At 57.8% G+C, this 26,218-nt stretch overlaps 1 protein-coding gene across 2 annotated transcripts in view; it reads right to left on the bottom strand.

The window, feature by feature from the left end:
• Positions 1 to 776: 776 nt before the first annotated feature.
• MGMT (O-6-methylguanine-DNA methyltransferase) overlaps positions 777 to 26,218 on the bottom strand; it is a 142,807-nt gene continuing 117,365 nt past the window's right edge. For both annotated transcript variants that reach the window (XM_045191510.2, XM_045191511.2), the window contains 2 exons: positions 6,347 to 6,486; positions 777 to 1,083 (listed from right to left, as the gene is read on the bottom strand). In XM_045191510.2, the coding sequence (XP_045047445.2) occupies positions 847 to 1,083; positions 6,347 to 6,486 (377 nt within the window). In that variant the 3' untranslated portion in view covers positions 777 to 846. The remainder of the gene's footprint in view (positions 1,084 to 6,346; positions 6,487 to 26,218) is intronic.

The following is a 26,218-nucleotide window of genomic DNA, read 5'->3' as shown; positions in this document are numbered from 1 at the left end:
CAGCTACAAGTGTCGCTCCACTTTTCAGAGACAGCTGAATGTAAGCCAAGATGACAACGTGATAATGAAGGATCAGACTGTGGTACATGGATGTAGGAGACGGTCCCCGGGGCCCCGGCGCCAGGGGCTGACCCACCTTGTGCGTGACCTCTGACTTCTAGGCTTGACCTTGGGGCACCGTCTGCAGTCCGCTAATGCCAGGAGCTGGGGACAAACTCCACCCCCGTGTGAGTTGCCTCTTTAGCCACAGCCACGCCCACAGGGTGGCTGATGTTTCCAAATCGTGTTGACAGCTGGTTACTTTCTGTTGCGTCCACACGGATTGGAGGTGGCCGCGCTGGGCACCAGCTTTCCCGGCAGCTGGGCAAACAGAGCTACAAAACCTCCGTGCCCACCATTCCTGCAGCTGCCCCTTCCTCACCGAGGCATGAGTGTGAGCCAGTGTCCCGCACCCTGCACAGCCAGGAGGGAAGGTGGGGACACGCTGGGTGGTCAGCTTCTCAGGGGGACAGCCAAGGCCACGGCCTGGGGAGGGCTGTGTGGGCTGAGGCCCGGTGGCCGTGGCCCTGGTGGTCATAGCCAGCCCTGGTGGCAGCCAGCTGTTCCCCGTGGGCACTGACGTGTCCCAGTCCCCTCCCCACCACAGGCTGAACAGACACTAGAACTGGGACAACAGAGGGCGAGACGGGGACACACTGCACGCAGAACAGCGGCCCTGCGCCCTCCCTGCAGCCAGCGGCCGAGACCAGGAAGGCAGGACAGGACACGCGTCACAGGACACAGCAGCTCCTTTAATGAGGTGGCGCCTCCACACAGGCTCCTCCGACAGGCCCTGGCACTGCTGCATCACCCACGTCCTTCCCCCCGCAAAGACGCAGGTTCGGCTGGTGGGCTGGGAGCTGCCGGCGCTCCCTGAGGCCCTGCGCCAGGTTCTGGCTGGACAGGAGCCCCCTGCCTGGGCCGTTGCCCCCGCCAGCTGCCTTCATGGCTCAGGAGCCACTCCTTCACGGCCAGGCCCCCGGAGTAGTTGCCCAGGGCTCCGCTGCTGCAGATCACTCGGTGGCAAGGGACGAGGATGGGGACCTGGAAGACAGTGAGGTGGCCCCCATCAGTCTGGGAGCTGGGGAGGCCTTCGGGACGCAAGGGCTGGCCCCTGAGCCCTGTGGTGCAGCCCCTGCCACACCGGGGCTTGTCCACGCTGCCTCAGTGCGCCCCCCCCCCCCCACCCCGCTCCGGTCTCTGTGGTCCCCGCAGGGGCCCGGGGGTAGCTGGGGGCAAAACAAGCCCTGAGGTGAACATGGGGCATCCTCCAGCCAATCCCTGCGCACCAAGATTTGGAAACTTAATCTCATTTGGCGAGAGATTTATAAAGTGCACTCACAAAATTTAAATTATGTTCCAAGAAAGCGGATGGTGTGTAGAGGCCTCTAATCTGAGCAGCAGCAGCAGACCCCACCCCCCGGAGGTGCCTGCAGGGCCACGCCCCTCCACCCCATCCCAGCTCCGTGCCTGCCCCCTCAGCCTCTCCCTGCACCCACCGCTCTGCACTTCCATGGGGCCCTGCCCCAAGTGCCCCTCAGTGAGCAAACACGCGGGGCGTGCCAGGCCTTGAAGGGAAGGCGCTCTCAGGCTCCAGGTCCTGCCCGCCGCCCACCCCCACACCGCCGCAGCTCCGGAGAGAGGAGGTCTGTGCCTGTCCTCCAAGGTCGGTGAAGCAGACCCAGGGGCCAGCCGCTGACAGCTGTGTGTCTGGAGGAAGCAGCGGGGCACGCGTGTGCGGGACTTCTCCCGGTGCCTGGGCTCCTCCGCTCCAGAGAGCCGGGCAGCACACAGCCCACCTGCCTGGATGGTTGTGCGCCCTGCTCTGGGCACCCCGGGCTGCACTGGTCCCTAGAGGTGGCGTGTGCCTGGTGCCTGTCCTGGGCACGGAGCTCAATAATGCCACTGGGGAGAGTAGGCTCTGTGTCCGGAGTGGCACATCGTGACGTTGGGCACTGTCATCCCTAAGTCCCAGTAAGTCCCTTGCCCGAGTTCACATGGCTGTTGGAGACCAAGAAGGACACCCGCCAGGCAGAGGCGGAGCTCCGCCCTCACAGCCCTCCCGGCTCCAGAGGACCCTCCAGGGGATGGCCAGCCAGGTTGGGGGGAGGGCAGGGGACTGGCCAGCCTGCTGAGCAATGGGGTTTGGGAGGAGGGAACCTGACTCCTCCCACAGAATCCTAGTCCGATTCCCACTGGAAGTTTGGGTTGCCACGGTAACGCATGCTGTCTGGGCCTGCGACTTCCTGTTCTATGCAGTTTAACAGAGTGCGTGGCAGCAACCCTGCCAAGTCCCTCCAACCATTCTCACCTCCGAGGAGGGAAACAGACTCTGGAGAACGCGTATTTCCTCGGATGCGGGGGCTTTATCAAACACCACGGTCACATTACAATGGCCTCGAGGTTGGACAGGCTTCGATGTAACACACGACCCAGAAGGAGGTGGGCATTTCAGCGGGTTTGGTTCTGCAGACGTCTGGGCACCTTCTCGTCTCCTACTTGACAGACTTCACACACGGCCTCTGCTTCCCCCCTCCCTCCCGGGGACAAGCTGTGAAATCACGGAAGTGTGTGACGTCAGCCAGGCTGGCTCGCTGTCTGTCACACAGGGAACAGGACGGCTGAAGGGAACCACGGCCATTAACTGTGATTAAGCTGCGGGCCAGTCCTCGCCGGAGCGGGTGACTTACCGAACACGCACTGTTTTACCACCAGAAGTGGGAACACTGCCTCCGTCTCCCTTAACGTTGGCGGCAGGTTTCACACTATTAACATAATGAAACCTGCTACAATTTATCGGGGCCCTAAGGATGTTTCCGAGGAGCGGGATCCTCCGTGCCCTCTCTCCTTCAGTGGCTGTGCTGCCTAAAATGTAGTTTCTATCAATAACCAAGCAGCTCATACCCCAGCTGCCCTGGAACCCCATGCTGTGCAATCTAATTCATCCACTATGCGGACCCATCACTTACACAGCCCGTTTCTCAAAGGCTATAAAACTTCCAAACCCATAGATTTGTCTCCAACAAAAATAACACGAAAGGGCCTTTCAATCAATAGCGGATTCCCTCTGATTCTGGGGCCGGCTGAATATTTCTCCAACTTCGCCTTTGTTCTTGCGGGTAGCAGCCCACAGGGGAGAGCGCTTGTTTCCACTCGCGGCCTCATCAATACCTAAATCCTCGCGAACAAGTGACACTGAGAAGCTGTAATCAATAGCTCCCTGTGCGTTTTTTCTTCTGGTCAAATGGTTCAGCCCCGCTGACAGCCCTGACACTTGGAACACGATGCTAAATCTTTATCAACCACCATCTGGGTGACGGGCAGAGCGCGGCTCGGGGTCATCAAGGCCCGTGGCCGTCTGCGGGTAAACTAGCTCCTCCGGATGCCTCGCGTTTAGAAGAAGGTGGGAAACTCTCCGCGCACCGTATTGATCGCCTTTGAACTGCATTAAGCAAATTCTGTCAGAGGATGAGCGGACGGGGCTTCGTAGGGGAGCGCGGCAGGCGTCTGCAGTCCAGTCCACCAGAAGATGGACCGTCCTCTGCGCCAGGTCAGGGAGAGAGCCTTCTGGAAGGCTGCCCAACCGTCTTCCCCAGGCCAGTGAGTGCCTCCAGGAAAACTTTGGAAAAGTCAGGTGTCTGGGAAGGGACCAGCCTCCCACCCAGCAAACACCGCACCCTCCCCTGGTGAGGGACAGGATGTGATGCTGAGGGCCTCTGCGTCGCTGGGAGCCACCCAAGGGACGTGTGTTCCAGTTTCTGCGTCCAGCTGCGCCCCCCTGCCCCGCCCCCAGATGCGCGGCCACTCTCTTCAGCCAGAACAGAGGCGTCTCCATGATGCGGGTCTCCACGCTGCGCTGTGTGCGTGGGAGCCCACTGTCCGCGCCAAGGGAGGGACACGGCCACGCAGAATGTCCACGCCAGGCACAGTCCAGCCCCAGACTGGCGCCCTTTCCTCCCTTGGGCCTGAGGCACCTCTGGGATCCTGCAGCCCACTCTCAGGAGATTTCCGTTGCTCTGAGGACAGTCATGCGGCCGTCATGCTGGAGTGCCGTCAACTAGCATGTTTCTTGCAGGAGCACCCGATGCACCTGTGCTGTGGCTGGAGGCATCTCTCAGCTTCGGCCGCGCTGGCCCCGGGCAGCCTCTTCAGCAGGGGTGGGTCCCTGCGTGAGCTCCCCGCAGTGCCCGGCGACAGAGGGAGGCCACAGGGAAGCCTGAAGGCCCACCACCACCAGCTGCCTTTGGGGGGGTGTGGTGAGAAAGCGGGGCATCCACAGAAGTTCCTGCTGTGTCCATTGTCACTGCCGGGCTCGGCTCTGGCACTCGACAGGGGCCAACATGAGATCTCTGCACACCTGAGGGTCCGGTGTGTGAATCTCTGACTGGGGCCACACTCGCCAGGGACAGTCAGAGGCGAGCTGCAGGGGTGAGTGTCGTGTTGGGCACAGGACAATAAATGTCCCTGAACACTGCCACGAGCACGATGGCCGAATGGCCACGGCGTCCCCACTGCGGAAGGAACCGCAGGAGCAGAGGCAGGCGGGGGCTCATTTGTGTCTGTCGGTTGGAGAGCTTGCTTTCACAGCAGGCTGTGGGCGCTGCACACACCCGGGGCGCGGATGCACGTGGGGCGTCAGACTGGACGTCCCGGAGGTGGGCAACTCCGCCCGTAGGGCATGGGTGGCAGAAACCCGGCCGGCAGCAGGGACGGAGGGGGAATTCCTACCGGGCCGGCATCCGCAGGGACGCAGCACGTGGGCACAAAAGTGCGTTCGCTCCCAGTGGCCCTGGCACTGGGCACACAGGGGAGCCATGATACCGGCGTCCGGGTGGCCTTCTAACCGAGAGCAACGGGGACCTGAGTCTCAACCTGGAAGAAGACGGGGCCGTCCAAAGGGTGGGGCGTTTACGCTTTATTGGCAAACGTAACAGTACATTTCCAGAAACTTCATTCAGAATCATGCCACATGATCCGTGCAAACTCGGCCCTGGGCGTGGTGGGGTGTATGCTAGCGCTGAGGCCAGCACCCGGCAATGAAACACGGGCAGGGGGTGCGAACAGCTTGCTAACGGGGCCCGTCAGCCCTTGTCACCGAGACCTTGGGATGCGACGAGGGGGGCACGGGAGGTGGACCATGCGTCACATGCTGCTCCAGGCGGCCTGGGCTCTTCGACCTGGCGGAAGGCTGTTCCAGACTAGACGTCCATTCAGTCTGCGCCATCCGCCACGAACTGACTGGAGCTGCTTCTGAGAGAACACTTCAGTTTTGTCCCAGGGATGCCAGCTCTGCCCTGGGCCGCCGGGCCGAGTGGCAGGCGGCGGCGGCCGTGGTGCACAAACGCTGGCCTGCCCCACGCGCTGGGGTGAAAAGAGTTTTGAAAATATACAGCAAAGCCACGGCAGTGTTTTAAAAAGCAGGCCTGATTTAGCAATTTCCCGTCCCGTGATTCCATGCTGCTGTCTGCCCTTTCGGATTGGGTGGCATTCTTCTGTCACATTGGAGACTTGCCTGTGACTGCTAGGACGGCTGCTGTCACTGATGTCACACTGGAGACGTTATGCCACGGCCCCGCCCTGACTCAGGCTGACTTCCTGCCCGAGACGGGACAGCCTCCAGCCCCTTTGTGACCTGACGGGGCCCAGAGGCGCCCTCTGTACTTCTGGGCACGACAGGCACAGCTGCCCCACTCGGCAGCCCCGTGTTTGCGAAGATGTTTTCACGTGGCTGTGAACCCTGCTCTTGGCAAAGCCGGACGCAGACACTCAGGAGGGACAGGGTGTGAAAGAGCATGGGGACAGAGCCAGACACACCTGAATCCAGTGACCATCCCAGGTCACATCAGAGTTAGCGGTCTCTATCTGTCCGGTCTGGGAGCGCTGGGCCTCGGAACAGGAGGTGACTCTGGTGTTGGGGGGGCCCAGCTCGGGAATCCGTCTAGAACGAGAGCTCCAGGAAGTGGGCTTTTCCCTCTGCCGTGTGGCTACCGGGCACCTCGAGGGTCTGCTCACCCCATCCCCAGGCTGCATCCCCGGGCGCTCCCTGCGGCACCAGCACCCTGAGGGGTGGGTCTCTTGGGGGTGGGGTGGGAGTGCTTCTCTGCCACTTTCCCCAAAGTGGGGGGGAGCCCACCCACAGGCACTGCCCACACTCCCCTCCCCCCTGCCCTGAGGCCCCGACACAAACACTTCCTGTCCACCCGTAGCCCCACAGGCTGCCTGGGAAACACACTCACATCGAGTGCCACAGCCCCCACGTGGTGCCCAGGTCTGCCCACCCCCCACCTTCACACTGGCCCGGACTTACGGGGTTGCTTCTCATTGCCCCGCCCACTGCCCTCGCAGCTCTGGGGCTGCCTGCCAGGGCTGCCAGCTGCTGGTAGGAAACCACTTCTCCAAAGTTCACGGCCTTCAGCAGCTTCCACAGCACCTGTCCGGTGAATGAGTCTGGAAGGAAGAGGCAGAAAGAGGTTGTTTGGACAGACGGCTCCAGCAGCTCCGAGGAAATGGCTGCCAGTCCCGAGACAGACACGCAGGGACACAGACGGGGTGTCACCCCCGATTAAAATGCAGCGCCCCGAACGCTCCTGTCACCTGGCCCGAGGGATGTGCACGAGGCAGGGTGCTCCTGACCACCCGCTGCAGACTTGCAGCCTCTCCCATCTCCCACGCCCTGCCGGTGCTCTCCCCACGCGCCGGTGTCTGCACACTAGGGCACCCTGAGCCCTGCTGCTTCCCTCCCCCCTGGGCAGAGACCCAGAAGGAAAGCATCTCGGGCGGGGCTGGGACGCTAGGCCGGTGTCCACATTCGGCCGCGCTCGGACTCCGAACACCCAACCCTGCAGCCGGGGGCCGGCAGGGGCCTTAGCCACATGCGTCTGCGATGAGCAGAGCTGCCAAACGCAATCACTTCATCCCCGTTTTAATCGTCTGGACACACTGCACTCGCTCTCCACGCTGCTCAGGACGAATCTTCGCTCCCACAGCCCCGGGGCGGGAGCCGTTTCCCGGGGCCGGAGTTGGCTGGAGAGAACCCCGGGCCTGTGAAGGTGGCCAGTCTGGATGGACACCTCTCATCCTTCCTAAGGGGACACGAGCTGTGTCCCCCACGGTGGGGCACCGAGCCCCCCGGCGGCAGGAGGTCCCGATGGCCCCAGCCAAGCGGAGGAGTCCTCAGGCAGGCCTGGTGCCCAGACAGCGCCCGGACGGCATTAATTACACTCGGTGCCAAGCCGGCGAGAGCCGCTGGGTTCCGAAGGGTGACACACCCTTACATGCTCGTTAAATAATAAAACTCACTTCTCAGCTGAGGGGAACGATAAGCACTTCACCGGAAAAAATGTGTTTAGTCTTTATTATAACATTAAGCAAATTAAACATCAGCATAATCCAGGTGATACGAGAAAAGGGTCATCAAAGAAATTAACTTTGTTGTTCATTAATTTACGTGGATTACGCGAGGGCAAAAGATAGCAAATGTGCTCCAGTTTTTTATGATATAATTTCAAACTGTACACCATTTGTGGCAGGAGGGTGACTTTGGGGTTAATCAGACTGATTTGTCCTTTTAATTGCTTTCTATTCAAAGAAAATTCATTAGATAATGTTCTCTTCAAAATTCATGAATCAATTTAACTGAAGAAACCACATTAACGGCTCCGGGTTCATTAGCACCGGCGCTGGTGGTGGAGGGTGCCGGTGGGGAGGGCTCCTTCGGCAAACACTCTCTGTTTACTGCGGTTTCTTCCGAAAGGCTTTGCGACCACACTGTTAATCGTCGTCGTTGTCGCTGCTGCCATTGAGCCCGACTTAAAAAAGACACAGGAGAAGAGAGGAAAGGAGGCGGCCGGTGGCGACAAGGTGCAGAGAAAGAGATTTCGGGGCCAGATGCCCGGGAGAGGAGCGAGGGCCACCGGCTCGCGGATGGGAGCAGAGGCCGGCTGTCTACCGGCCGCGGGGAACAGGGCTATGCTGTCTGCTTCTGCGTCTGACTCAGGAGGGGACGCACCGCATTTTGCAGGAGAACAGCCTGGAGCTCCCTGAGCCTCTGAGCTGCAAGGCGAGGTGTGCGGGCAGGGCAGCTCCTCCCGCAGCCCAGGGAGGCCCGGAGCCAGGCCCCTCCCTGCACCGTCCCCGGAGTGCCAGCCCCGACGCATCGCCCCACCTCACGGAGCACCCTCCTTCCCGAGTGTGAACCTGTCGAGCAATAAGAACAATTACAGGTCTGTGTACGAGCACACATTTATCAAACGTTTTCCGCGTCACTATTAAGTTCCGCAGGAGACCACTGCGCACCCTGCACGTGCCAGGCAGACGCTAGGAGCGAGAGCTCAAGGGCAGCGAGAGGCAGCAATCAAGCGCTGGTTTTACAGATGTACCCCCAAACTCACGTTCACCCTGCAGGCAGCAGACGCGTTAATGAGTTTAGGCAGCTCAGAGTTAGTGCCGTGACCCCCGCCCTGTGCAAAACCAGCCGCAGAAACTCGACCCGGTTTTGGGGCGGAAGAGAGCAACACGTTCAGCTGTTCAACATCCTTCTGTGATGCAGTAAAACCTGCCCATGAAAACTCACACACAGAGGGATGTTCTTGAGGTGGCGGCGGCCACGTAAATCCTCTGTGGCTGGACCATCACGGGCCACCGTTAAAATGTTACTCTTTTCTCTCCCATCACGCCCCCCCCACCCCCGCCCCGGAAGCAGGCTGTGAACCCACAGCCGTGCGGAGTGGCCACTGTCGGCTGGTTTCCGGAAGCTCCTTTCCTTCACTCTCTCCTCCTCGTCCCTTCTCTGGCCTGTTCTGGGCCCTGGCCACCGCCGGCCGTGTTTGCACGGCAGGGGGGGGCGGGGGGGTTAGGGCAGGCTCAGCTGGAGGCCTGCCTGCCACCCAGAGCACCTCTGCCTTAAGGACGTGGCCGTTCGCACTCCGGTTTGGGTGCCCACTTGAAACACACCACTGGACCACCTGGCCCCGCCAACACTGTTCCCGAAATTGTCTGCCCGGACTGTTTAGCACCAGCAGGCAGTGAGGACACGTGTCCCGACGCTGGCCTGGGAGAGGTGGCGTCCTGTGTCACAGACCCCATCTTTGGCGTGGCTCTGAGAGGGGCGGCCTGTGCAGACACCCCATCCCGGGGCAGGGCCGGGGCGCACTAGGCAGGGGCTGGGGCAGAATGGAAACGACCACTCACCTGGGACAAGAGAACCAACAAATGCCAAGGCTGAGGTGGCACAGACGTTGGAATCACCTGTCGCCTCCCCCAGCATTTGGAGGTGTAACTGACAGATACAATTGTGACACACTCCAGTGTACGGCGTGATGGCACGCTACATACCACCTGACAGCGTGAAAGGGTCTGGAGTGCAGATGCGGCGAGAGGGGAGGCCGCCCTTGAGCGAAGGAGAAGGCACAGCATTTCACAGACGCATAAGTGACAAGGGAGAACCGAAGGGAAGATTGAGTCCTGAAAACAGCCCCGCAGGTTAAACACCGCAGGGTGCGGGCTCAGTAGCGGAACAGGGATGCCGGGGTGGGGAGGGGGAGTCACCGAAACCAGGGACAAGCCAACAGGAAGTATCCGATCTGAAAAACCTAGAGGAACGTGTTAAAAACAAAGAAAAACACGCAAAAAGAGCCTTGGGGACAGGTGGGGCAAAGCTAAAAGGTTGAACATTTAAATTACTACAGTTCCAAAAGAAGAGGAAAAAGAAAACCAATAGTAAAAAAATTTTCCAAATTTGGCCGAAGATATACAAGCACAGATTTAAGCAGCCGAGCGAATCGCAAATAGATAGAGGAACCCACCCCCAGACACAGCACGACGAAGCTGCTGAAATCTAAACACAGAGGAAAAAACCTCAACGACCGGAGAAAAACGCTGCATGATTTGTAGGGGAATTTGTAGAATTCCCAACAGAAGCCTCTGAGGTCGGAAGGAGGAAAACAGCAACACCGATGGGCTGAAAGAAAAAACTGGCAACTCCGAATTCTATGTCCAGTTGGGGAAAAACCCTCCCAGAATGAAGTTCAAATGATGCCGTTTTCAGATAAAAAACAAAGACAAGGCATGGCCGGCAGCTGAGCTAGAGGAACCGCTGAGGCGGGAACTCGGAACCTGAGGGATAAAGGTGGGAGGAAAGAGAAGAAACGAGAGTGCCTCCTGTTGCAGCCCCGGACATTCAGGCGCGGCAGAGGGATGGCCTGCGGGAGCGCGGTTGGCGCGGTAAGAATAAGGGGGTAACAATGTACAGTTTTCATTTGAACATTTCACCTAACACGTCCCATGGTGCGCTTGGGTGTGATATTGTTATGTGGCAGGATTACACACTTACGATTGTGTAATAAAGGATTTTGTAACAAACAGGGGCATTATCTGTGACCGACCCTGTGTTTGGCGACTGAAAGCAAAGTCATGCTCCGATTGGACGGGAGTTCCGGCGTCTGTGGGCATAAAACACGTGGCACTGTTCCACGTGGCCACTGTTCTGTGGCGCCAGGGCGTGGCGCGAGGGAGCCGTCTGGGTGGAGGGGAGGTGTCCACGCCCTGCTGGAAAGCCGGGAAAACACCGATTCCGATCGGACTGTACAAGTTCACTGAGTGACCCCCGAACCACCACTAGAAAAACCACAGAACGAGGTAACTATATTAAAAAACCAACAGGTATATGAAAATACTAAAAAAGTGTTGAAATAGCCTGAAGGAAGGAAGGAAAGGGGAAAGAGAAATGAGAAACAGGGAAAAGACAGAAAACAAAATGCTATATAATAACAAAATAAAGAGCAACAAATAAGGTCAATAGTAAAATGAAACAAATGTTTATATAAATCTAGATCCGATCACGTCAATAATCACATTCAATGTGAGTGGTTGTTACACCAGTGAAGAGACAGAATGAAGTGAAAAAGTAACCCCAGTGTGTACTTTCTAGAAGAAATTCACTTCAAATAATGGATACAGGTTAAACGTAAAATAATGGAAGAGATGCACCATATAAACGTGAATCTAAAAACAGTTGGTACCAGGCACAGTGGGGACAAGAGCAGAGACTACTTCCAGGGTGAAAAGGAAGAGCCCACGGCAACTCGAGGGGCTATTCGAGGGGCGGCCCACGAAGGGGAGATGCCCACCGGAAACGTTCGCACACCTGACCGCAGAGTGTCACACACAATGAGCAAAAGCTGACAAGATTGAGAGGAGGATTAGACGAACCCACCACTGTACTTGGAGACAGCGGTGCATCCCTCCCCGTCATGGAAAGAGCCAGCAGCGAATCGAGGGCGTAGAGACAAAAACCACTGGCCGCCCGCTGCCTCTGACCGGCCACTCCGCCCCGGGCCTGCGGAGCACTGGCGGCGCCGGCCGGCCGTGCTGCCTCTGGGTCATAACTCAAACTTGGCCAACTCAACATAGCTGAGATCACCCAAGTCCCATTCTCTGATCGTAATGGAGTGAGACTCCATAGTAATTTTAAAAAGATAACAGAGAAATCTCTAAACATTTGAATGGTCAACGAGCCACGGGTCACAGATGGATCGAGAGGGACATGAAAACATGCCACCGGCTGAAAGCCGTGGAGGGAGGACACGGCATCTCCAACTGATGAGACACGACTGAAGCAACGATTGTAAGAAAATTTATGGCGTTAAGGTGCGTGTGCGAGGAAAAAATGTTGGTTCTCAAATTAATAATTTGAGCTTCCAACTTAAGCAACCAAAAAAAAAGAGCAAAATAAAACCAAAGAGAAGGAAGGAAGGAAGTAAAGGTAACAGCAGAAATCAATGAAACTGAAACCAGGGAAATGAGGAGGAAAATACGGGGACTGCAATTGGGTTCTTTGGAGAGATCCATAAAATTGACAAATCTCTAGCAAGACTGATAAAGAAAAAGAAAAAACACCAAATTATCAGCCTCAGGAATACAAGGGGAAGTCGCTGCTGACCACAGACAGGACGCGGATAATGGAGTGTCCCCTCCCTCGCACAGCCCGCAGCCACATAAAGGAAACAGGCCGCTTACCAAGAGCCACAAACCACCTCACCCGCTCCAACGCAAAACAGAAAACCGGAGGAGTCCTGTCACGACCGGAGGACTTACATTCACAGTTTAAAATCTGGAATCACTGGGGCCAGCCAGTTTCACCAGTAAACTTGATCAAACACTTAAAGAGGAAATACAAGAGTGTAGCATCTCCCCCTCCTGAAGAAGAGGGTTTACTTCCCCAGGCATGTCTATGAGGCTATAATTACTCCAAGACCAAAACCAGAGAAAGAAACCAGAAAAGTACAGATTAGTATCTCCTAAGGGCGCAGATGCAAAAACTTCAACAAAGTACTGGCAAATCAGGCCCAGTGACACATAACGAATAAAACACGAACAGTAGGCGGGCTCTGTCCCAGGGACGCAGGGCTCCCCAGCAGCTGAAGAGCGAATCTCCACAGATCAGGGCTGTGTGTGGGTGAAGGAACGGACACGGGGGTCCACGGAAGAGAGCAGAAGCAGACCCACACAGAACAGAGACACAGGAGCAAGGGCAGGTGGGTGGCCCAGGATGGCCTTTCCAACGCTTGGCGCTGACCAACCGGGCAGCCACACGCGAAACTGGACGTCTCTCAGAAAGAAACTGGAATGGACCGCAGACCCACACCTAAGAGGCCAAGCTCTGAAAGACCACAGGAGGAGAATCTAGGTGACCTTGGGTTTCGGGAAGAGTTCCAGATGCAGCTTAATCCACGAAAGAAAGAGAAAAACCGGGTAAGCTAGATGTTACGAAAACTGCAGGTTGCCGAAGGAAATATCTGGAAAACGGACCTCTGAGGAAGGACTTGCGTCCAATGCTTGCAGAGAACACCAAGAACTCAACAACGAGAAACGACCCCACGATGAAATGGGCGGGAGATCTGGAGGGGCAGCTCACTGAAGAGCCGCAGGTGACAGTCGAGCCCGTGAAAGGATGTGTCACACCATGTCGTTGGGGTGACAAGTTAAAACTGATACACGACCACACGGCGACTGGGGCGCCCACTGCTGGCGAGGCGGGGAGCCACGGACGCTCCTTCGTGGCTGGTGAACGCAGTGTGGCGCGGCCACTCGGGGAGAGAGTTGGCGGTGTCTTCCAAAGCGACAGAGACTCGTCCAGTGCCCCAGCAGTCGCACACCCAAGCATCACTCCACATATGTTGAGTGAAAACATATGCTCACCCCAAAACCCGCATGCCAGTGTTGACAGCAGCTCTGTTCACCTGCGGCCGAACCCCGGATGCAGCCGCGATGTCCTCCCACAGGGCACTCGGAGACGCCCATGCCGCGGGGTGGGGACAGGGTGGCCCGGGGCGGACGGTCCTCACGGCAGTGGCAGCTGAACCCCGGGGCGAGTGTGCAGCCTGGGGAGCCGTCCTCAGTGGGCCCTGTGTTGGTGACAAAGGCTCTGCAGCATGTGCACGGCCCATGGGCCGAATCCGTGGTGGGGCAACCTCCCTGGTCCGCAGGGGGCACAGAGCCGGGCCCCCAGAGCCCCAGATCTCCGGACACTGCCTGCCTCCGGCCCTGAAGGCAGAGCCAGGAAGCCTGCTGGGGGCTGCACTTTTTAGAAAATGAGGCTATTGGGGATGGTCCCCAGGCCAACCGATGAGCCTGCTAGTCAAGACCAGCCGTTCCTTCGTGGTCTCAACTCATCTGGTCCAAAACCAGTTCTGCCGGCCTCAGGACCCGTGCTTGGGCGAGGAGACCTGCCACCGGGGAAGCGAGGCCCGGGGGCCCAGCATGGCTCTCTGCGCACGTGGATTAGACAGGAGGTCCCGGGCTTCCACAGAGCAGTCCCCGAGGTCTGAGGCTGGGGACACATCGGCGCAGGGGCTAGTGTGAAGAAGAGTCACTTGGAAATTTGGGGCAATTTACTGAAAAATCAGGATGGCTGTGACGGCGGCTGACGCTTGTTGCCCGATGCTGTGCAGTGGGCTCTATCCATGCAGCCCTCAGGCGCCCCAGGACTCTGGTGCTGCCATCGTCCCCTCTGCAGGTGAGACCCTGGGCCAGGCTCAGCCCACAGTGGCCATCGAACGAGGAGGCTCTCCCTCGGGAGGACAGGCCTCAGGCCGGAGCGCCGTCTGCGGCAGCACAGCTCTGTGCTCACTCCGCAAGCTCACACCCGGGCTGCTTCCTGGACACTGGTGGCACCACGCTGGGGCCTCCTCCTGGTTGCAAGGGGTGCACCGCGCGAGGGCCCATGAGCTGGCCTGTGTGCAAGCGTGTCTCCCCTCAGGGCCACACGGGGCCAAGGGTGGGCGTCCGCGAGATGGGCAACAACGTGAAATGATGTCGATGGTGTCCATGTGGGTTTGGTCTTGGAAAATAGGTACTATTTTTTTGAAGATTTTACTTTCAGAGAGAGGGGAAGGGAGGAAGAGAGGGAGGGAAGCATCGATGCCAGAGAGAAATACTGATCTGTTGCCTCTCGCGTGCGCCCCGACCAGGGCCGAGACCCGCAACCCAGGCACGCACCCTGACCGGGGGTCCAGCCGTGACTTTTCCCTTTGTGGGACGACACCCAACCCTCTGAGCCGCCCGGGTCAGAGTGGGAAATGGTTATCCTGATGTGTTTGATGACAGGTGGTAAGTAGATTGTTACTTTATAGTAAAGACGATCACCAAACCCTCAGCCTGAATCTCCAGCACGGCACTCACAGGTACACACCACCCTCCCCGTCTGAAGCTCTCTGGAGTCTTCAGTTACTCTGCAGAGGAGGGAGGGGCCCAGTGCTTTCCGAGCTGGGCCCTGTGGACTGAGGTCCAAGCTCAGGGACAGAACCCCAGGCGCCGTCTGGTCTGGGCGCACGGGGCTGCCAGCCTCGGAAATGCACCTGTGCCCCGCCCGCATGCAGGAGCTGCCACGCCGCCTGGCGAGGTGCTCTCAGGTGAGGCCAGGTGCACCCTCCTCGAAGCCGCACCCGACGCCTCAGCACTCACCCTGCCGATAATTAGAGTGCCCGAAACTTATTTAATAAAAGAATTATGCCTAAGACTTTAAGCTCGAACTTAAGGAAGCCTACAGAGAAATGATTAAACTGTGAGTGTCCTGGTATGAATGTGAATAATTATACATTAACACCCGCTACCATTCAAATAATTGTCATTCAGCTCAAAGCTGAATCACTGACTTCTGAACAGGTGTTAATGGTTTCCGAACACGGTGAGAGAGAGAGAAAGACAATGCACACAAATACGGGGGAGGGCGAGGAGAGGGGAGAGGGTGGGTGTCACACCACAGGGCAACTGATGGAGAAGGAAACTCAGAATTGAGTCGAGGGTCCTAGTTTAGGTCCCTCTGCCATCCCCAGCCCTGCAGACTTCATCTTGGTGGGTCCCGCCCTGGGGTGCTTGCTTCCTGTCCTCTCCCTTACCGACACACCTGACCCTTGGCCAGGGGCCCTGGGACTCCTGAGCCAGCTGACCCCACGTCCACTCACAGGAGCCTTGGTCCCTCTGGGGCACACCCCCCCTCGATCAGAACAAAGAGGAAGAAAACTGGATTCAAAACACACAAGGCTGCCGATGTATGCAAGACAACGTCCCTCCCTCTGGCCAGGGCCAGTCCCAGGAAGGTGACGTCAGGCCCGCCTTCCCTTGGTGGCTTCGGACGCACGGCAGAGATGGGACCCTTTGCAGTGACTCCAGACGCATTTCACTCGGAACGCACCAGTGGTCATCGGACGTGTGTTGACATGCCAACACGCCCTGTGTGCGAGCTGCATCCCGCTCCTGACCCGGTCAGGAGCTCCCATGTGGGCTGGCAGAAACTTCTAGAAGCCTCCTGCCACCGCTTGCTGGCACCCAGGAGGAGAACAGAAGCCTTACCAGCTTCACTGGCAGACAGGTCTCGCGGCTCCTGTGAGTCTAAAAACAAGCATCTTCCTAACCCTGGGCAGCACCGCGGCCCGAGGCCCCGTACAGGGAAGCTCCCGTCGGCGCCGCCTGCTACCTAATTTCTGGGCGTGCTGACAGACCTAAGGGGGTGCGCGGGTCTTAATGACCCCCACCCGCGCGGCTTCTCCAGCTGCTCTGAAGGAGCCCAGGGGTCTGTTAAATAGTCTTAGCTAACTTTTGAAGACCAACCTAACAGAAAGGAGCTAAGCCCTTAATTTCTTAATGAATTCTCCACCGTAGGACAGGCACGGTGCCAGGGAGGTGGTGCGCCGGCGCCGACAGAGCTGTCAGCGGGCAGGCGAGAGGAACAGGCGAGCTGTAACTTCTCTGCAGAGAGCGCGGGGCTCTTTAGGGACTCGTCTCAGTATCAACACTGAGCCTTTGCCGCAGGGCAGCGGGCGAACTCAAAGGGAGCTGCGGCTGGGTTTCCCGCGATGGAATCGGCTTGGATGGCGAGGCTGACTTTGCTTCCTCACCCTATTCAAATGAGGACGAGGCTGCGTGGGCGGGGGCAGAGGGGGGTCCCGCAGGACACACACCATGTGGGCTTGGCGGGGGGGACAAGGACAGGGGAGAACCTGGCCAGGGCACCGCAGCAACTGCTCGCTGAGTAGGAAGGGAAGTGGGGTGCGGGGGAGTTACCAGCAGCCCGGCGGGTCTGGGTGCTGCCCCCTCCTGTGGGAACCAGCTGAGGTGCAGAGGGGGGCTGCCATGGCAACCCCATCAGAGGGCACCTCTGGTTCCTTTAGCTCCCCACACCGGCATCAGATTTGTGACCTCAAGTCGGCCCTCATCCCGTTGCCAACAGGTGAGTCCAGGGGCGCTCCCTGAGCTCTGTGCAGGCCAGGGAACAAAGCAAGGTGACCGCCCACTGTCCATGGGCCCTCACCTTCTAATGGCCCCCAGGCCGCTCTGGAAGTCCCGGCTGAGGGGCCGGGTTCAGCCTGGGGGCACAGATGTGGCTGGCGATGGCCCGGGTGGAAAGGCACCACTGCAGGACAGGGAGCTCTGCTCTGCTCCTGGGCTGAAGGCTGGTCCCACAGGCGTCACAAGGGGGGTGTGGCTGCTGTCACCAGCCCAGTGCTGCCACTGGGGAAAACGAGCAGAGCCTGTGCCTGTCCCCAGCCACCCTGCCCGCCCAGCAGCTGCGGAGGGCCGCTGTTGGGTGGTAGGGTGCCTAGGAGCAGGGTCGCTGGGATGCACAATGGGCATTTCTGAGGTCACCTGAGAAAGAGCACATTGTCCTCAATAAACAGTGGCACCAAATTCGGGCTCAAGCAAAGTGACGGAGAAAAGACCCTGACGCCGCACGTGGGCGTGCTCAGAGTTACCAGTGCCCTCACTGGCCTATCACTTGCTCAGTCCGTGCAAACCCAGGCAGCAGCCACCGTGTGGCGGCCCCCGTGGTGGGTGCCGCTGCTGGGGGGTGGGGGGCAGTGCCCGGCAGGCACAGCCAGCATGACCAGGAGGAAAGCGTAGGCCTGACAGGGCTCGTGGGAGAGACGGTGCCAGGGGGGCCCCTGCAGACGGGACATGGGACTGAACACCGGCAGGGGCACAGGTGCCGGGCTCCAGGTGGGGCTGTAGCCAGGAGGCAAGGGGCCAGCGCAGGGTGCTGGTGACCCCAGAGCCTGGCCAGGGCTCAGGCGGCAGACACCGCACAGTAGGCCACGGAGTTGTGGGTCTTACCTAGTGGTACCAGGGGATGGTGCGGGGGTCACAGTGCGGGTGACATCCCCAAGTCGCCATCTTCCATGGCTGGCCATAGGCCGAGGGCGAGGAAATGCTAACCACCCCCAAACCAAACCTCTGAGCTCACCCAGGATGATGGCGGTGCCTGCCGAGGGCTGCTCCCCTCAGCCCCTTCCATCTGCACCACACTGCAGGGGGTACGTCCACCATCCCCGACCTGGCTGACTCCCCATAGGCCCGTGCGATGCCGCCCGCCCCCCCCAAATTGGACTGGTTGGCGTCCGATCAGGTCTGTCTTCAGCCACCTTCTCACCCACCAGTGCCCGGTGCCGCGGTAGGCCGGGGTTCCAGTTCTTCCCAGCACATGCTCCTCGGGAGGGCTGCATGATGTCCTCGTGGCACAGCATGACTCGAGAGGGCACGGGGGACAGTGCTGGCATGAGCTGGCCTGGAAGTGTGGGCACCGCTTCAGCCCCCTCCTGTGGGTCACTTGGGCCAGCTTGTCATTGGGCAGGAGCAAGGAAGGGCGTGACCACCAGCAGCCAGGACTGCGGGGGCCACCTTGGGTGTCGGTGATCACGCGGCCCCTTTCTGGACAGCATCCTGTTTCAGAACTCGGCAGGGAACCCTGGGCAGACTGGAAGCCACAACTTCCCTGGGGACTTCACCCACTGGCTCCAGCAGCTGGATGGCGCACAGCAGCAGGTCCTCACGTCAGCTTCCTGTGGGCCGTGCCCCCGCCTTCTCAGAATGAGCACCAAGGACCCGGAAGCCGGGGCGTGGCCTTGAACACGGACACAAATCCAGTTGCAGAAAGAGCCTCTTCACTTCATCCCGCAGGTCCCAGGCTCCTCTGCCACCCACTGCGCTCCCACTGAAATGCAGCTGTAGCCACCGTTGGTGCTGGAAGAACTGGTCCCAAGTCGAATGTGAACTAGGGAAGAACTGGACACGTCTCGGGGAGGCACCTCGGTGACGTCACCTTCCAAACCCCTGGAGTGGTCAACACAGAAACTGCGGCCAACTTTAAAGCCAGCCGATGTCGCCGAGTGTGAGCCGGGGCCAGGCTGCACGCGCACTGAGAAGGGTCCCCGCTGACCCTATCGTGAGTCCCACTGGTGCCCCCCACTGCACCATCAAGCTTGTTGCGGTCACCCCGAGTTCAGCTCCCTGCACCTGAGAATGAGGCCTCGGTGAAAATAACAGCTGCACAAGCGTCTGAGGAGACCCTGGCGCGTGGAAGGAGCTCGGCGAGTGTGCGCAGCTCACCGGGCCCTCGCCACACGCAGGGCGGGAAGCTGACCGACCTCACTGCTGGCGCAGGTCTATGAAGCAAAACCAGCGACACTTCCGGGCGGCGAGCATCCAGAGGTCCCCTCAAACGTGACACGTGGCAATACTGGGGACCGAGGTTCAGTGACAGGGGACAGGCCCCAGCAGGTAGCACCGCGTGACCGCCAGGAATCACAGGGAGGCCAGCGGGACCCCAGGTGCTTCTCACGGAGGACCGGCCGGACGGCGCTGTCCTGCAAAGGACCCGGGTCCCCGCACTGCTGCTGAGAAATCAAGAACCTCACAGCTCACGGCCCGGGCTCTGCCCCGAGAATTGCCTGCTGGAAGGCCCACTGTGCCCTTAACCTCAGAAGGAAGGCCAGGGGATGGACGGCGCTGGGACACGAGGGGGTCAGGGCCGTCTGACGCTCACACCAGCGAATCGCCACGCCGCACAACAGCAGCCACAGTGAGAGAGCGAGAGCGCGTGCGAGCGAGCGTGCGACGTCACTTTGCTGTGCCACTCACTGATGCGCTCATTAGCTCACGCTTGCACATGCCCTGACCCGGGATGGAACCCCAAGCCCCGGTGTGGCAGGACGATGCTCTAACCAACGGAGCCACCCAGCCGGGGCCTCTGTGTAAACTTGAGAATCAGTCTGTCGTCACCCACAACACAACACAATTCAGCGGGAGTTTGATTAGATTGTGTCGAACCTACAGATCAGGTTCGGAAGGACCGACCTCGCGACAGTATTGAGCCTTCCTGCCCGTGGACATGGAACATCCTTCCACCTATTTAGATCCGTGGAATCTCTCATCAACTTCGTGGTTTTCCTCACTCGGGTCTTGTACACATTTTGTACAGATTTGGACCTAAATATTTCATTTTTGGTGCTGACAGTATGTGGTTTCAATTTCCCGAAAAGCTCGTCTTCCCGTGTTTGCGAACGAGTCTGTGCGTCTTCCGCGGAGAAGAGGCTGTGCCTTCTGCCCAGCTATTCACTGGGTTTGTTTTCTCAGTACAGACTCACACAAGCCCCCTTTGCCCCAGGGACATGTGCTGTAGAACTTCTCTCTTACTCTGTGGCTCTCCCGGTCATCTTCTCAACAATGTCTTCTACTCTTGAGAAAGTCTAATTTGTTGATATCTTCTTTCAGGGCTTTGTATTTGTGCTATCGGTAACGTTCTTTAAATTACGAGGGCATTCGCCACGTGTTCTCGAAAAGCTTGGGAGTGTCGGGGTTACGCTCGGGCACATGCTACAGCTCACATGCATTTTTACGGAGGGTGTGAGCTAGGGGTCAAGGCACATTTTCCTTAGTTCTTCACACCTTATTTATTGAAAAGACCCAACTTTCCTCACTGATCTCCTCGGTGTCTTTCTCAAAGGTAAGACGACTGTGGAAGAGTCAATCTCTGTTCGGTTCCACTGCTGTGAGCGACCTGGTCACAGAAGAGCCGGTGTCCCGGGGTCCCCACGGCCCAGTGTCCCGGTCACAGAAGATCCAGTGGTGTCCCAGGGTCCCCACGGCCCAGTGTCCCGGTCACAGAAGATCCAGTGGTGTCCCAGGGTCCCCACGGCCCAGTGTCCCGGTCACAGAAGATCCAGTGGTGTCCCAGGGCCCCCACGGCCCAGTGTCCCGGTCACAGCAGATCTGTGGTCAGTCTGCAAATCGGGTAACCCAAGTCCTGCAGCTTCATTCGTCGTCACGACTGCTGAAGCGTTCCAGGCCCTTTGCGTTTCCAGGCGACTTTACCATCTGCCGGGAACGCGAAAGTCGAGCGGACTGGCGTGGAGGACGGTTCGTGAAGAAGTAACCTTTCGGCGGTGCTGGTTTCCCCAGAGGCCAGGCTGTGGGTTCCCTAGGTCCTTTCAGTCCAGCCCAGACACTGTAATTGTTCAGTGGAGGTCTCGGGTAGTCCCTCCTGACGTTAATCCTACGTTATATTTTTGACACTACTTGTAAATGTAATTTTTTTAAGCTTTAATTGTACAAAAGTTAATTTAATATATTAAAACATGGAGCAGGTGCCCCATGGCCACTCAGCTTTGTTCAATTTACCTGTTTGTTTTAACAGTTTTCAAAATTCTGTAAGATATTCTCCGTAAATAAATATGCAAAGCCGTGCGCTCTGCCAGCGGACGTGAATGCCTGTGCTCTTCCCGCCTCTCCCCGGGGCTCCCTCTTCACTCCGCTGCGTCGTCTGCGCGCCGCGGCAATCGCGCCATGGGGTCTGGCTTGTCGAGCCTGTGCCTTTTCATTCGAATCTGAAGACCGTTCACACTCTATGTCATTACCAGTGAAGCCTCCACTAAGCTGTCTGTCCCACCTGTTTTCTGTTCCCCTTTCCCTCTTTCTCCTGCCTTGTTTCCGATCGGCTATTTTTAAAACCAGTATTCTTTTCTGTCTTCCGCATTGGCCTATGGGCTATGCGTTTTGGTTTTATTTCTCAGGGCATTCTAGGACTAGTCACGCGCATCGCGGATTGGCCAGAGTCCGCACCCGAACACCGTCACACCTGTCCGCGGCGCATCCTCACCTCCCTGTGCCACGGGCTGTGCACGGCTGCTCTGGATTTTACTTCCGCACGTGCTCTGAACCTCCGAATCGTGGTGATTCATCTAACTGCGAACAGCTCAAATAAGAAAACTGAGAAACGAGTTTTTCATGCGTCCCACACAGTGTCCATTTCTCGTGATGCTCGCCCCTCCATGACCAGTTCAGTGTCAGCTCCAAAGGCCCACTGGTGTCACCTCCATTTCGGTGGCAGTTCCAGAGGGCAGAGCGCCCCTTTCCCAGCATCGTGCCTGTGACTTTCCAAGAAGATCCTGCCCTTCTGGGTGGTAACCCCCGCCCCCGCCAGGGCGAAGCTCTGGCACCAGCATGCGCACTGTGTTCGTGCACAGGGCACCGGAGAGGCCCTTCGGCAGGCCTACTGGGGCCTCGTCAGCAGTGGGTCTGCCCGCGGGGCGGGGACCTGCTCAGGGGCGGGACTCAGGGAGGCGCCCAGGGGAACGCCTCTGTAACACATGGGACCTCAGAAACGCTGTCCTAGCAGCGCTGCTGGGCGGCTGGGCAGGGGAGGCCAGTCCTGTGGGACCCTGGCCGGGGCCCAGGACCGTGGGCCCCAGAGATGTGGTGGGGAGTGCCACAGGCCCGACCCCGCCTGAGCAGCACCCCGTCCGAGGCTCCGCACTGTCCTCCGGGGCCTTGCTCACCACCAGGTCGCAGAGCAGCCCCACTGAGGGGACGCGCCTTCTGTCTTCTCCCGGTAGAACGAGAAGTAGTGGAAAACAGGGATGCCAGGGACTCACTAGGAAGCACAAGGCACGCCTTTCCACACACGGCCAGGGTGGAGACCCAGCTGGCCCACCGACCCCGCCTCATTTCTGTTTTGCAGAGCACGGAACGTGGCGCTGTTGAAGTGGTCAGGGCACAGATAATCGAGGGCGTGCAGGGTGCTGGAGTCACCATGGCTACACGTCACAAGAGCCCAACAGTGGTTGAGGCAGCTGGACGCGTCTCGTTCGGCCCCGTGTCCCCAGAGAGCAGGTGCCCCATGGCAACTGCACTCCCCTGCTGGCCACCACCCTGGAATCCGTCTGTCCCCACTGTGTGCTGCAGGATGCCTTCTGGAGGTCAAGGCATGTCTGGGGAGGAGCAGACGAAGAGCAGAGAACTGTGCGGCTGCAGGAGACGCAGGGATGGGGCGCCCGAGGGCCCGGGAGGCTGGTTCCACACCACCTGACAGCCCTGACACTAAAGCGGGTCCCTCATGGTGACCTGCGTGGCACGTGGACCAATGCCCAGACGTCTCCTGAGATGATGCCTGCCGGCAAAGGTCACAGGGCAGCGTGGAACAAGCCGAGCCTCATCCCCTGGCACACTCGCCGAGCAGGCTGTGTCCTGAACTGGCCGCTCCCAAGAGCTACTCTGTTCAGGGACGTCTCTCAGGCCAGCCGCTCTGGCCTGGAACCTGGGGCGGCACCCGGGGGACGGCTGCGCGTTCTCAAGCATGTGCTGGCGCGGGGCTGTGGGGTCACACCGGGCACTGCTGAGCGAGCCACCAGCCTGAAGCCTGGCCACTGGTCAGAGGTCAGATGCCGCTGTGTGGCAGGTCAGGGCTCGGAGATCCCTGAGCACACTCGGCAGGAGGAGCAGGCGGGTGACGGCCGTGTGGCTCCGGTCATGCAAACCACACACTGTGCAGGGGTTGAGAAGCCATAGCCTGAAAACCAAGACATCATCTCAAAGGTCAAACCAAAGGCCAGTGCCCCGCTTCTCTGTGTCGAGCTGCGGGCAGCCTCACTGATGTGGTGAGCTCCAAGCTTCCCTGTCACCATGCATGCTGGACGCTGGACACAGGCACGTGCAGAGTGTGAGGCTGAGACGTCTCCCCAATGCCCCCGGGCACGCTGCCGGCCCTCACCCACGCCGGCCCCACAGACCAGAGCGGGTCGGGGACAGTGAGCACCGGCCACTGTCACTCAGTCCCTCTCATTACCACAAGTGGGCCGTTAACAGCATTTAAACCCACTGGCTCTGACACAGATAAACAAGACCACCAAATGCAATTTCAGAAATGCACCCTGTATTCGGGAAAGAAAACACAGCTGGGTGGGGGAAGGAAAAGTTGGGGCCCCCAGCCAGGGGCTCCCCACGAGAGACCCCCCACCCTCCGTGAACCGTGTGGGTCCAGGACGCAGGCTGTGAGGAGCACGGAGAGGTGTTAATGGTTTCAATATTTATCTGCTGCAGGGAAGCGCTCTGCAAAGAAGACAGAAAAGACTCCGCTAATGGCTGTGTCTCCGCCATTAAAATGAAAGGCGCCACGCATCTTATAATCAGAGGACAATTTGCAAATCATTAAGAGAAATGTAAAATTCCATTAAAATACAAATCAAGAGACTCTCCCTGGACTAATAATCTTTTTGATATTTTGCATTTCACTATTTCTGTTCCAATGCCCAGGCCCCACAAATGATCAGGCCCCGAACACGCTCCTCACCGCAGCCTACTTCTTTAACGAGAGACGGAGAGAAGGATCATCTGCGATTCAGAGCAGGTACTAATGAAGAATTCCATATATTCTGAAATTTAATTAAAACCCCAAAGATTTCAAATTAGATGCAATTTGAAATGCCTGGGGCAGAAATACATGCACTTGCTTGGCGAGGGTACCACACTGAAAGTTGATACCGTAATTGGTCTTGATGTATTTTTGTGTTGCTGGGCTGAAGCACAGAACTCATAACCATATAAAAATTCTCTGTAGATTACCTGCTCATTGAAAATGCCATCACTCAGGTAGCTCTCCCCTGAATTACCACGCCGCTAAAACGTACAAAGTGATTCGGAGAGGGGAGCCGCACAGCTGGCCGACGCTGCCGGTGAGTTATGCAGGCGTCGAAGTGGCCTTTCTTCTCGGTAAAATATGCTCAGTTGAATATTAAAATATAATTGGCATTCAACCTAAGTAGCTTAAACCATTTTGTTACCTTCTTTTAAACTGATTTGGCTCCTCCGCAGTTATTTTCAAGGATGCGATTCACAAACTAATGACACCGTCACATTCAGCCGGATTTGTGCTGCTTTACATTCGCCCCAAACCGCGCAGTGTCTGCAGGCTGCGAGGGGCCGGCCTTTAATAGTAGGGGCTCCTCTTGAACATCAAAGGCCTGATTCCAGGAAAAGAGGGGGGTGGGGAGGATCTGCCATTTGTGTTGGTTCTTGCATATTTTATTCTAAAAAGAGAAAGGGATGCAAATTTTCTAGGAAGAGTAGATGGCCAGGCCAAGCAATGAGCCCCTCTCGGCTCCATCTCTGCCTCTCTCCGACCGACCATGGGAGGCAGGGCTGGGAGCACCATGCTGAGCGCTGGCACACCCCGGCTGGGGAGTAACGAGCGTCTCCGAAAAGCGGACAAGGTGAATGCGCACGGGGTCCAGGAACAGGCCCTCCTCCGTGCATGGGATGTATTTTGTACCACGATAAACAGGGTGCTCAAGAAAAGGAGAAGTAGTCACCCTAGTAACGGAGACGCCGTATGCATTTCTGCTGGCCGAGGGGCAGCGCCAGCACTGTTCCCAATGCATTTCCAATATGTTATCAATATGTACTTTAGTGTCTGGGAGGGCAGCGAACAACCAGATTTAAACTTCCGCACGTGAGTGGTGTATTTAAGGGTTAAAAAGACTTCCTTTTCCCTCCTGCACGCTTCAATTCGCTCGTTTCGCCGTAGTTGTTCAGAGGAAGTGCGTCACTGGCATTCACACGTCGCCCGGTACCCCTGCGAGCCGAGCGTCCAGGAGGTGCCCTCCGTCCCGGGGCTCGACCCACGGCCTCACACCTCCTCCAGGTGTGTGGTTTCTCCGTCCCAACCAGCAAAACACGGCCTTCAATGGGGATGCGTCCTAATAAGGAATTCTGAGCCGGTTTGAACCTAGGGTTGCAGGTAAAAGTTATGTGATAAGCATTTTAGTAGTTTTTACACGTTTAGCTCCGAGAGATAGTTCCACAGCACTATTGCCATTAATTTTACATCCATATTTACATATTTAACGTGTTGGCAAGTTCAAGTCCAACTCCACGTGATTCTTACTGAAATGTTTTCTCTGGAAACCCAGGCAGCGGAGAGGATTCCGTTTCTTACTGTGAGGACGCCATCGGAATGCATCGGCAGTGCCCGTAAAGGCGCTTCGACGGCAAGAGTGTTAAACCTTCTCTTTAGAGGCAGGTGGGCCTGTCCAATGCCTGCTCTGGGAACAAAAATTTTTAAAGCATATTTAAGTCAAAAGTTTGTTTTCATGTTACAACACAGACCTGATAGAAAGCCCCTGGTTTTCAAAGCCCATTTCAAGTGAGGGTTATTGAAGTGACGATGTGATTTCCACTTCCTCCTGGGCAGAAAATGGTCCCCACTCCCGTTGTGGGGTTTTGAGGTGGAACGAGCCCACGCCCGAGATGCAGACCTGGCAGAGGATCACGCTGCACGTGCGCACGGGAAGACGGTGACTTCCGTTTTTGGCCAACACCTTCATCGGTTTGCTGTTTAGTTGCTGTGCCAGCGGCAACAGTTGCACGCGATGTGAATATTTTCCCGTCCAACTGGAAGTACCATCTGTCTGCAACAGACACCCACTCTGCCCTACAAGGTGGGGCCCACGGCGGATCTGAGGGCAAGTCTGGTCTAGAACCTGGAGTGACCTCTTCTCCTCTGCCGGCCACAGCCGTGGCTCTCTGGTCTCCAGAACAGTCTAGAGCCACATACGTCCAGCTATTGCAAAGAAAA

Source organism: Desmodus rotundus, chromosome 4 (assembly GCF_022682495.2).
Source record: "Desmodus rotundus isolate HL8 chromosome 4, HLdesRot8A.1, whole genome shotgun sequence".
In the NCBI taxonomy this organism is placed as follows: Eukaryota; Metazoa; Chordata; class Mammalia; order Chiroptera; family Phyllostomidae; genus Desmodus; species Desmodus rotundus.
This window is presented reverse-complemented; position numbering and strand designations above follow the sequence as displayed.